This window comes from Oryzias latipes, chromosome 6 (genome assembly GCF_002234675.1).
Source record: "Oryzias latipes chromosome 6, ASM223467v1".
In the NCBI taxonomy this organism is placed as follows: domain Eukaryota; kingdom Metazoa; phylum Chordata; class Actinopteri; order Beloniformes; family Adrianichthyidae; genus Oryzias; species Oryzias latipes.
This window is the reverse complement of record NC_019864.2, coordinates 11,129,097-11,141,795: the sequence shown is the minus strand read 5'-3', so window position 1 is coordinate 11,141,795 and position 12,699 is coordinate 11,129,097. Positions and strand designations below refer to the sequence as shown.

Here is a 12,699-nt window from a genome sequence, read left to right as displayed (position 1 = left end):
CTATATGGGCGCACCATCAATAAATATTTTTTTTCCCTCCAAATTATGTCATATTTAAGGCGGTTTAAGGGCAACAAAAGAGTAAGAGATAACTCTGTCAGTCAGTCAGTCAGATTTTATTAACTGTGTTTATAGTAACGGCAGAATTTGTTTGTAACACGCTACAACTTGGCCACCTTAGAAGCATTATAGTATTTGACCACTACATGCTTTTTTTGACGGCTAGATAATGATACAAAATGTCATGTATGACACTCTTGCATTTTTAATTTAGGTAATTTTGCTGCAGCAAGAGGATCTTATTTAAAATAAGAGTCTGTTTTATTTTGAAAGGACCAGTATGTGCTGCTGTAAAAAATAAAAGAAATAATTCAATATAGAAAAAAACTTGAATAACACTGTTTTTTTGGGGTAAATTTATTTAGAACGACAAAATAAAAAAATAAAAGAATTACAGCATTAAAGGCTGCAGACCCCTGTCTTAGATCATAAACTCAGTTTTTTTTGGTTATCACAGACACACCAATTTTAAATAGAGGGGATCAAGCAATCTAAAACTCCGCATTTTTCTCTTTGTTCCGTTGACAACACCTGAAGATCTTTTTTTAACTGGGCTTTTATTTTAGTGGGCTTAATTTAAGTGCGTTTTTATGTTGCTGTGGTTTTGTAATTTGATGGTTCTAACTTTGATTCCCTGCTCAAACAAACGGTGGAGCACATTTAGAAAACATACTGTTAAAAAGACTGATTTTGTGTATTACTTCTCCAAGGCCATAAGCAGATGAATAAACACCTTTTTTAATGATTTTGTATTGTTTGGGTTGTTAAATGTGTTTTACTTCTTGTTTTATCTTGTTTTCAGGTAGCTTTGATCTGCATTGTAAAGTAGTTTGTGGGAAAAGTGCTACATGAATAAACTTTGTTTATTCAAGAAGAAGTATCTTGCTAAACGGACCTATGGTGGTGATGGACGTTTCTGTCCTACATTGTGCTCTCTTAAAAATAAAATATATGAAATAGGGTGCACAATGTTGTACTATTGCTGCATAAAAGTATTGCTAGGTTTGACTATTTGTCTCCAGTCAGAGACCTTCCACATACACAGATGGTAGATAAAGTAACCAGGGGTCAATGTTCAAGGCCAGCCACTTTTATCTTCAAGAGAGGCTAGAGAGCAGTTCAGCTGCTGTGCACAGATTTACACACAAATGAATCTCACTGTGAAAAACCACAGCATTCCTCTCAGTGATGGTAATCAAATTCCACTTCTGGGATTGGGCACCTACGGAGACCCTCGCACGGTGGGTAGAAGAACGCTCCTGTGTGAAATCGTGACCTGAGAATGCAACTTGTGCATGAGTGATCGTGCACACGTTGGCTGACAAATATGTGAGATAGTTTGTGTTCATGTGGAACGGTGCAGCCCTGCTGAGCTGATCAATCGTCAAGGCTAAACAAAGGGTGATTAGCGTTCAGTACCAGGTGTAATCCTAAATAAAATGCTCTTTGGGAACGACTGACATAAGGCTAATGAGAAAAGAGCCTTGAAAAATGCAAGTGGATGTCTTGTGCTATCCTAGGAACTTTAACATTGGGAGTTGGGTCATCTAGACCCACTAGACAGTGCTCTGAACCTTTTTTCTTCGATGATTTGTGATCTTCACTGGTGTCCATGGATTACATGAAATCTGTCCACCTTTATCCACCTTTGTCATGGTCGGAATAACACGTCAATGTAAGGGTGGGGTCATCTAAGATAGCACAAGGGTTAAGCCCACGCATGGTGTGTGCCACTTAAATGTGTGTTTATCTAAAAAGACACACTTTAATGTAGCACTTTTTAGCTGACAAGTTGAAATATAAGGAAACAAATCATTTTTAATGTTTCTGGTAATTGATTTTTGTGTGTATGTGAATTTAGACACCGAAAGGCACTGCTCGTGAGTGTGTCAAGCTGGCCATAGATGTGGGTTATCGGCACTTTGATGGAGCGTTGGTGTATTTCAATGAGCATGAAGTTGGCCAAGCCATCAGAGAAAAGATTGCCGACGGAACCGTCAGAAGAGAAGACATCTTTTACTGTGGAAAGGTCAAAACATTAAATCTGGTTTTTGTGGATTTGTGGTTCTAAAGTGAATATTTGTTGAGCTTTGATGAAACTTGCAATGAAACTCTGCTGTCTTTTTCAGCTCTGGAATACCTTCCATCCACCCCAGCTAGTGAGACCAGCACTGGAGAGAACACTGAAAAACCTGAAACTGGACTATGTGGATCTTTACATCGTGGAGCTTCCCATGGCCTTTAAAGTACTTCTATACATTTTACAGACCACATAATATTGAACAGTAGATTAATGACCATCCATCAAATTATTGTCAGACCCTGCTGAATCCCCCTCAGGGTCATGCTGGAGCAAATCCATCTTCTGTTTGGTGAAGAGATTGATGACCAATAACAGAAAAATCTGCTTTAATCATATTTAATATAAAAAAAAATTAAGCTCTAAAACAACATTTTTATTTTTTTGACCATAAAATTTAAAAGATGCGTTTTTATGATTTTTCAAGTAAAACCAAGTTTCTGCATTTACAGTTTTTTGGGGGGGTTATAAATAAATTCCATGATGTTCAACAGTTACCATATATCACACAACATTTATCTTTTCCAACTTTGGTGGAACTTGTTTTGTTTGTTTATTTTGTTTTTTTAGCCTGGAAAGGAGTTTTATCCCAGAGATAAGAACGGACAATACATTTATCACCCCACAGACCTCTGTGCAACATGGGAGGTGAGTACAATGTGGTGTAACTAGGATGGAAAAGTAGATCAATTCAATCAAACTAAAACCACTTTAACTTATGACTGATAATTTGAGTACAACTTCAAAAGGAAAAGAGAAGAACAGATGAAAAATCATGTTTTCCATGCAAAAAATTTGCTTGTTTTTTTTAATAATCTCAGGTGCTTAAGAATTCCTTTTCTGTACTGTGCACTAAATTTTAAATCTCAGAAAGCCATTGCATATCATTGCCAAAAATACTTAAAGTTATGCACCTTCTCTTGTCAAAGGCCTTGGAGGCGTGCAAAGATGCAGGGCTGGTTAAGTCTCTGGGAGTTTCCAACTTCAACCGCAGGCAGCTGGAGCTGCTGCTGACTAAACCAGGTCTCAAACACAAACCTGTTTCCAACCAGGTGCGTCCCACTGCAACTGCTGGTTAAACTGAAAGTGCTAATACTAGTTCCCTGCAAAAACAAAAAAAAAGGTATATTTTCCTTCATTTGTAATGATGATATTTTGAAGTCCAAAGCCCATTAAAGCTTCAACACCAGCCAGATATTTCATAAATATATTGTTGCACGGTGAGTGCAGGGCGGTATGAAGCCCATTGAGATGACTATTGTTGTAACATTGGGACATTTAAATAAAACTGAATTGATCTGAGTGTTTGTTTATTGCCAAGATGTCGACCACATGTCGTTCTGTGACATTTGAAAGAATAAAAGTTAAACGAAGATTTGAGTCACTGAGACTTTTGGACAAAATTCAACTCAATTTTATTCCGTTTTATTTGTTTAGCCCAATATTACATCAGAGTTGTCTCACTAGACCGTCCTTCTCGGTGAGGAAAAACTCCCAAAAAGAATTGATTCAGGGATGTCCCCAAAATCCGAAACATCTTAATGCATCTGGTGAACACACTTGGTCTTTATTCTAAGTACTGACCAGATCTAACCCAGCAAAGGTTCAGAGATCAGACGGGATCAGGCATGTTCAGCATAGTTTGGCTGCAAGCAGGAGGAGGATTCACAGGTATTTGAGGTCTGCATTTCAGCACTCTGACCTATTTCCTGTCAGCTTTATGTCCTACCATGGCTTAATCCTTCACAAAGTGATAAAGAAAGATGCATCCCTCGGGGGTTGCCGGTGTTTCACTCAATTTCTTCATCCAATTAGGATTTCCCCAAAAGTATTGATAGGCAGCAGAAGAAGCTTTGACTGTGACAAGGATGTGTGTTGACAAGAGAAAGCAGTGACACATCGATGACGGAGTGGAGTTTCTGGCAATCCAAGTCCCTGGTTTGGTGACTTTTGTCAATTGTTGTCTACAACTTGTATTTTGTTTACCAGCCGGATCCCCATATCTCCTTGAGCATGCCACCCCTTGTCTGAGCTTGATAGCCAAGCAGGGTTGGGTTTGGCTACAGATCTGAGCTGGCACGCCATCTGTTAATTCCAAATGCCTTGAGCTTTTTTATTTATTTATTTATTTTAAAAGTAGTTGATGATTAATTGTTTGATAATCAACCTATTGTTTTGAACTTGTTTTTAAAATACAAGTTGACATCTTGCCAATGAACAAATGCGCTTTGTCAAGCGTCTTGAAAATTATTTTATTGAATAGCTGGCAGACCTTGGCCAGGTATGTGTTTGTGCAGTCCTAGAGAACAAGTTTTAAGCAAGGTCTGTTTATTAGGGATACCCGTTAGCCTCCAACAAGGTGGTTACTATTCTTCCTGGGGTAAAAGTAAAATATTCCCAAAAAATATTTGCAATAAGGAATAAATTAAAATAAAAGTCAGTAGAAAAACATACCAATACTTGTGCAAATGTTTATTTGCTTTTTCAAAGCATTTACAGTCTTGAATTACTTTATATTATGAGCCATCTGTGCAGTTTTGTTTGGTACCAGTTGTAATTTTTGACACTACACTACTCAAAAGAAGTTAGAGATGCTATGAAAAACTCAGTGGATGACGTATAAAATCTGTTCACTTCACAGATTTTTGGAATAAGGAGACAATTGTATTGGGATGATAGACAAACTTAATTTAGTGATTTCCACATAATGGTCTCACTGTGTGCAGTGTGTCTTACTTATTGATGCCAAAACCAAAATATACTAAAAGAAAATCATTTTTGATGGGACATCAATGTCAATATTCCGAGGGTATAAAACGCTGATTTTGCCAGTAAGTCATCATTCAAACAGCCATGATCACACAACTTGCTTAAAGGACGAGCAGCACCACCTGGTCATTGCGCGCCTTTGTGTTGGTAGTAGGCAGTCAGATGTTGCAGGTGAACTTGTCTTAAAGTGTCACCAGCAGACTTGTATGAAGACACAAAACTATTGGCAGAGTTTGGGACAGACCCAAGAGTGACTGACTGTAACCATCTAAGGACTTCTACACTCATACATGGTCTAGCACAGGGGTCGGGAACCTATGGCTCGCGAGCCATATATGGCTCTTTTGATGGTCACATGTGGCTCGCAGACAAATCCTTAATTATACTTTTTTTTTTTCATTAGACCAGTCCTTCTCGGGCGCGATGCAATGCCAGAGGCGCGCAGTAGTAGCGGTGCTTGGAGAAAAAACTATCAGTTTACTGTTATCTATTATTTCACAGAGTTTGTACCACCCGGAAACCTTTGAATTGCCTCCCTGAGGAAGAGCGCGCAGTTTTGGGGACGGGATGTGTGAGGAAGAAAGCAGAGGGGGTGGGGGGTGGGGGGGGACAGGCAGCAGGTGAATCGCGCAGAGATGGTAAAAACGTAAACCTGCTGCCCGTCACTCCTGCAGCGTGGGTGTGTGTGTTTGGTTCCATGTCTGTCTCACATCTACAGAATATTCATACTAACCAACGATCACGTTTAAAGTCTCAACGCCTGCATGAAGCAGAAACTCACCACGGATCAACCAGACTAGACCATCAGCAAAACTACCATGAGAAATACTCATCATTTATTAGCAACAGTATAACAATGTTATTAAAAAGAATCCACAGACTTATTGGACTTTAAAAATGTTGAAATTACATCAAATGCACACATTCATTTGTATATTTAGTTTTAAACAAATTGTCGCGGACTGAGTTTAACTTGGCTGTTGGGCCGCGTTAAAAGTTCTGGAGTTCATGGAACGCATCGTTCAAGCAGAGATCTGATTGGCCCTCAGTTCTGTCGCTCAGCCTGTTGTTAGGGAGTTTGGACCAATGGGGTTCAGCCATGGGCCGAATAAGGAAATGGGAGGGCTGGAGCAGGACGGGGGAATATAAAGTTGGGAGAAGCGCTCTCGTCTCGGCGGGAGAGATTCAGGAGTTGCTGAATTGATTGTACGGCGTTTGTTGCGGTCTACAGTAACCAGAATAAAGAACCCTAAAAGAGGTTAAGTCTCCGTGCCTTAGTGTGGGAAAGGGACACTACATTATTGTATGGCTCTTTCGAAATTACATTTAAAAATATGTGGCGTTTATGGCTCTCCTGGCCAAAAAGGTTCCCGACCCCTGGTCTAGCAGATGTCACACAGCTGCAGCCCTGTTTGTCAGATGTGAGGGTTTCCAGACAAATCTTTCCCAACAGACTCCACCGCTTTGAGTTGAAGGCCAGACGGCCGTTGCAGGTGACTCTGGCTCAGCAATGGTCTACCATCCTGCTCACTAATTAGTGTCAGGTCACCTTGAACAGAATTGATGGCCATCAGCGTTGCTGGAGAAGGGGAGGTGACCGATATGCTGAGGTCAACATGGTCCCCAGGGTTTGCTTTGGTGGATGAAGTGCAACAGTCTGAACAGGCATCACCAGTCAGTCAAAAACCAATTTGGTTATTGTGAATGGCTGAGTCACTGCTCATTTTTACCCAGACAGATAATAGAACCGATCATCATTTCCAAACACCCCCAACCCTCTGTTCATGGATGATACCACATGGTGCCAGAATTCTAACAGCTGGACTTCAGGAATTGGGCCTGTCTCATATGTTATGACCAGCAATGTCCCCCTGACCTGAACCCCATAGAGACTGTCTGGGACCAGCTGAAGCAGAGTAGGGTTGATCGTACCCCACCCCAAAGTGACATGGCAGAACTGCTTTTGGGGAAAAGTGGAACACATTGCTTCATAACTTCATGAAGCTAATGAGGGGCATGAGGCGTTGTTGCAAATTGTGGACTTACCAGCTGCTGACATGGTCAAGTTTTGCTATTTGGTGCTATCTTTATTATTGTCTTAATTTTTGGGGTAATAAATACCAAAATCAAAATGATGTTTTTTCTTATTCACGTACTCATGAAAATAACATCTCTAACTCATTGTGAGTAGTGCATTCGTTGGAAGTGTTGGACCAAACAACTGAGTGATAATCCAATTGAAACAAAACTAGACTCTGAATTAACAACTTTGCACAGCCATTGAAGAAGAGTGGACCAACATTCCACAGGCCACAATAGACAACCTGATCAACTCTATGCGAAGGAGATGTGTCGCACTTCATGAGGCAAATGGTGGTCACACCAGATACTGACTGGTTGTCTGAGTTCCCTGACCCCCTCAATAAAACAAAACTGAAGATTTCAGAGTGGCCTTTTCTTGTGGCCAGTCTAAGGCACACCTGTGCAATAATCATGCTGTCTAATCAGCATCTTGATATGGCACACCTGTGAGGTGGGATGGATTGTCTTGGCAAAGGAGAAGTGCTCACTATCACAGATTTAGACAGATTTGTGAACAATATTTCAGAGAACTGGTTATTTAGTGTATGTGGAAAATGTTTCACATCTTTGAGTTCATACCATAAAAAATGGGAGCAATAACAAAAGTGTTGCGTTTATATTTTTGGTCAGTGTATGTTGCCAAAAAGGGTTCCAAGTCTGGGTGTCCCTGTACCAGTTCCCAGCCCAGATAAAATACAGGGTTGTGACAGAAAGGGCTTTCAGCATAAAAATCTCTGCCAAACCCCCTGTGACGACCCTTTAAGGGATATGCTGAAAGATAAAGAACAGCATTAACAGTAAATTTGGCAAAATGTACAGTAAACCTGTATTAGATATTTTACACTGCAACCATAGAGGTATAAAGGACAGAAATGTTTGTGATAAGTTTAGGATCTGTGAATTTTAACTTTGTTTTTAAACAAAATTTAAAAAGTAATTTTCACCTAGCAAAAAGCCTTCAGAGATTTCCTGACTCAATATGAGTCTGTAAAATTTTCGGTGTGGTTAATGTTACTGAAAAATGAACATTGTCCAGGATGCATGCACAGTGTGTTGTCAGTGGGCCTGAGGCCAACAGAACCTGTCCAATGGCACACGCTCGTGTTGTGGCTGCTTCTGTTGTGGCTGCAAACTTTGAGAATGTTTGCACATCATTGGCCATCTTCATCTGAACTAGGGGTGTAACGATTCATTTTAACAATCACTTTATTCTTATCATTATCAGCGGTTGCCGATACAATTCATAGTCAAAATTGGTTCATTTCAAACAATCCGATTCATTGACCTAAAATCGCTTTAGGACATCTTCACCCAAAACTTCAACCAGTGTGACTCACAGATAAATACCTGGTACTGAACAATGCAGGGGAAGTTTTACAGATTCCTTATATTTCTTGTAAGATAATCAAGTGTAAATTAAATATGTGTACAAACAAACAAGTAAACAAGAAGCAATGTCAAATCCATTCATATTTTAGTTTCGGAAAGTTGATGGCTTGATCATATTTTGCTGGATCACGTGTGTTGCCCGCAGAGATGCACTTGGATGTTCTTACAATGTAGTAAACCCACCGTGCCTCAATCCAAATGGTATTTTCCAATATCAATATAATCAATTTCATTTAATTTTGAAACAACTTTTTCATGGTTTAGGCTGATTCAATTTGATTTAAAACTTGCCTCATACAGATCGATCTGGTTGGATTGTGGGAACATAAATAAATTTATCGATTGAATTGATTAATCATTACACTCCTGTTCCCCACAGATGGTGTGTTGAAAGCAGGCCCTCAGTTCCTTCCATTGGGCCTGTGTTGACATGATAAACACTCATGGGTTTCCATTTTAAAGAAGTTCATTTTCTAAATGTGGATTTACTAACCTCTCAAAGCGAGGAGTCAATTTTTACGTAACAATGAGCTGCAACTCATCATAGTTTTTGGACTGATGTTTTAGAAACAGACCAAGAATTCATGAGCTCACTGTTGATGAAAGGAAAAGTCACTTAGAATAACTTTTCATGCTGTATTTTTCTATTCCCTGCCTGTTAGGTTGAATGCCATCCATATTTCACACAACCCAAACTCCTGGAGTTCTGCCGTCAGCATGACATTGTGGTTGTTGGTTACTGCCCACTTGGCTCCTCCAGGGATTCTTCCTGGTGAGTAGTTTTGGATGTTTTCCCTTTTCAACGTTTGTGGGAAATTTTTGGAGAAAAAGCACTAGTTGGTCATATGAGTTTTAGGATGTATGTATTATTTAACCAACCTGTTCAGGGTGTATTAGAACTTTGAATCTAAAAGTATCAAACTCTATTAACTGAATTCCTTTTTCAGCATGTTGTGATGTATTTCATCCATCCATCTGTTTCAGCTCACAGGGTCATGGTACCAGCACTCTAGATATTTTTTTAAACCACAGTGGGATTGTTTTTATTCATTTTTCACATCTCTGCTCCCATCTTGAGGCTTACTTTATTATGTGAAATGGCCCATTCAACTAATATAAAGTTTATTTTGAAAAATAAGTGAATTCTCCCACCACATCCGACTCATTCATGTCACGTGTCGAAAAGACATGTACACTTTGGATATAAAATATCCAAAGGAAGTTTTGAAACTATTATGGGTTGGCCACAGGAAATACGGCTTTGAGGCCATTTTGTGGCAAAGTGTGACTTTTGGTGATTTTTACAATGTGGGGGAAAATAATTTTGTTTAGGCGATATTCACAAAATTTTATACGCATGCCATAGTTCTGCAACCACAACCGAGTTTTCGTTGACCTTTGACCTTGGGAAGAGGCTGTCATCTTGAATTTTAAAAAACCTCTTTTGTACCACAAACACCCCTGCTACAGATTTGAGTCCATCACCCCCTAAGTCCTTGAGCATCAATGCGAAACTACTTTGGAAAAATGTTGGAAAAATAAGTTTGTGGACTTTTAATGCCGTTAGCGTGTTGGCCTGTTGCCAAGGAAATCCAAACAAAAAGAATATCCAAAAGAAGTAAACTGATGTAAAATGAAAGCTGCCTCTTTTTTCTTAAAATTTGGACCAAATTCCATCATATACTGTAAAATTATAGTTAAAAGCTCTTCGTTATTGTAGGGTCAATTTGAAGTCCCCCCCTCTGCTGGAAGATGAGCTGCTGGTGAATATTGGTAAGAAGTATAACAAAAGTACCGCTCAGGTGGCTCTACGCTTCAATGTGCAAAGAGGAGTTGTGGTGATTCCAAAGAGCTTCAACCCAGAGAGGATCAAACACAACTTCCAGGTGGTTTTCACATTTTCATTTGATGATATTATTTATGTTTTATCCTACATCCACACTGATGTTATTAGTATCAACAAATTATGTTTTCTGGCAGATATTTGACTTTGCTCTCACGGAGGAGGAAATGAAAGCCATTGAAGCACTCAACAAAAATATCCGCTTTGTGGAGCTGAAGATGCAAGTACACTTTAATAGACAAATACTTTACCAGTTTTGAAACATTAAACTAAATCTGATTTTTTGTTTTAAACAGGTGGAGTGACCATCCAGAGTATCCCTTCCATGATGATTATTAGTTTGAATTTCTAACTAGAAATAAAAGTTTCTCTATTGAACGGAAAGGGTTGTTTCCCACAATGAATGAAAAGAACAACCAGAAAAGTTTTGAATTATGTGACGTAACAAAACGAGGATTGTAATAATTTTGTTTTTAGAATTTCCAAGAATGAGTAAAAATCACGCAACAGCAGCAATGATGAATATAATTAAAATGAGGTTAAAACATTTTTTTTTCTGGTTTACAAGAAAGTGTCGAGTGTCGAGCTACGTTCACACTGCCCTCAGCAAAGCGCATTCAAGTGACCACTTCCAATGAAAAGCCTATGGGTCGATCTTTCGCATTGAAATCATGTTCACTTGCAGTTACACAAGTTTCTATAACCGTTTTTGGATTCTATGAGTGGCCATTGAACACCTGTTAAACCAAAGTTAAACCAGGTTGAACTTTGACCAATCAGGGAATCGGATTTGGTAGTGACATATGCATGGAGTCTCTTTTAACTCACAGAAGTCTAAACCATTCGAAAATTGATCATGGAGGAGAAATTAAGAATTGCATTTTGATTAATAGCACTGTGAAGAAAAGGGAGATTTGCACCACTTTGATATTTTGCACCAAGCAGTGGATGGTAGCTAGTAAACACTAGAAAAAGAAAAAGAGGAAGAAGCCCCTCCTTGCTTGTCCAGTGTGAACACAATGAACTAAACATAGCATATTCTGTAAATTCCAGTCATTTTGTGTAAAGTGTGTGGTTATACATTTAAATTTGTGAGGCGGCTCGGTAACACTAAGGAGGACAGCGAAATCTGTCGCTACCCAATCTGTAACGGCTACCCGATCGGCTCCATCATTCGCAAATGCAACGCCACTTCCTCACCAACATTGCGACAGTTAAGAAACGTGAATTAGACTAGCTCCTGTAATACACACAGTTTTATATTGTTTGTTGTCCCAACTTGTAATTCATTAATAAAAAATAAAAAAATTAGCTTCCAGTATTTAAATGTATGTTTTCCTTAAAATTGGAGGGTTTACCAACTGAATTACAGCACTGTACTTAAAAAAGCGTCGCCTAACTGCAACATTGTAAAATTTTATGTTGTTGTCATTACAGACAATGATGATCTCAATGATGCATTATAAAATGACAGCCTCATGGTTTGAAGTCAGTCTCTCTGTTTGATTGCTTTTGTTTTTTTATGTTACCAACAGGAAAAAAGGAGAACTGAGTGCATTTTACTCTTTAAACACGTTTAAAACATGTTTGTGTAAAGTGTTGGTACCCTCGTACACTTGGGAGTAAATTGCAGTCAAAAGAAACAGAATAAAAAAGAAATATTTTCACTTGTCCAATACAGGTTTGGTATAACCAGCTTTACGGTTTGACATTGCATATGCACAGTAGGATCGTGCAGTCCTGATTCGTAACTTTATTTTTTCATTCGTTTTTTTTTCTGTGTCAACATTAAAACAAACCTTTTCTTCATAGGAAACTTTTTAAGAGGTTGTTATTGTTAATAATATCTCAAGAGATACTCTGACTGGTAAGTGCTGAAAAAAGTTTTAGACGCATTTTGTACATGCGAGTATCAATTGGGAAGCCACAACAGATCTGGAAGTGACAAAATCTTTGCGGGACAAAGGGGCTGGGAAAGAAGATCGAAGATGACAGAACCTGTTTGTTTTCTTGCCTAATAAACAGTCACATGTGTAGTAGGTTCTACAACTAACCTGTTGGTTAACTTGTGCTTGCATAAGTCCTCCACAAGAAATGGTGTTTGAATCTGTCATTATCTGGAAACTGGCCTGATGGGACTTGCAGAGATAGAGGAACCAATGATGCATGCTGGGACTGTATGCAGTGTCTGGACCAACAGTTCGTTGTATGTTTAGAAGATATAATGTTTTTTTTTGCTATGATCCATTAGAAAACTCAGAGGCTTAATTGATCAATGGATAACATTTTTATTTTGTTTTTTTTCTACCTTTTTACTCAGTACAGATCAAGATCAAGTTTGCTGAATTTCTCTTTCACTTTTTTGCAAATTTTACTGCAAATGTAACACGAAAAACAGACAGCAGATATTCATGAGGATATTCATATGGTTATTCTTTTCTGATGAAATTAAGTTAAATCTTGTCCAAGAGCCTGG

General features: G+C 38.8%; 1 protein-coding gene across 1 annotated transcript; it reads left to right on the top strand.

The window, feature by feature from the left end:
* Positions 1-1,153: 1,153 nt before the first annotated feature.
* LOC101175316 (3-oxo-5-beta-steroid 4-dehydrogenase) lies at positions 1,154-11,715 on the top strand. Its single transcript, XM_004069495.4, has 9 exons — positions 1,154-1,301; positions 1,922-2,089; positions 2,190-2,306; positions 2,711-2,788; positions 3,070-3,192; positions 9,043-9,152; positions 10,101-10,266; positions 10,361-10,443; positions 10,520-11,715. Exons 1-9 carry the CDS (start codon positions 1,209-1,211, stop codon positions 10,560-10,562), a joined length of 981 nt encoding a protein of 326 aa, XP_004069543.1. The 5' UTR covers positions 1,154-1,208; the 3' UTR covers positions 10,563-11,715.
* The last annotated feature ends 984 nt before the right edge of the window (positions 11,716-12,699 follow it).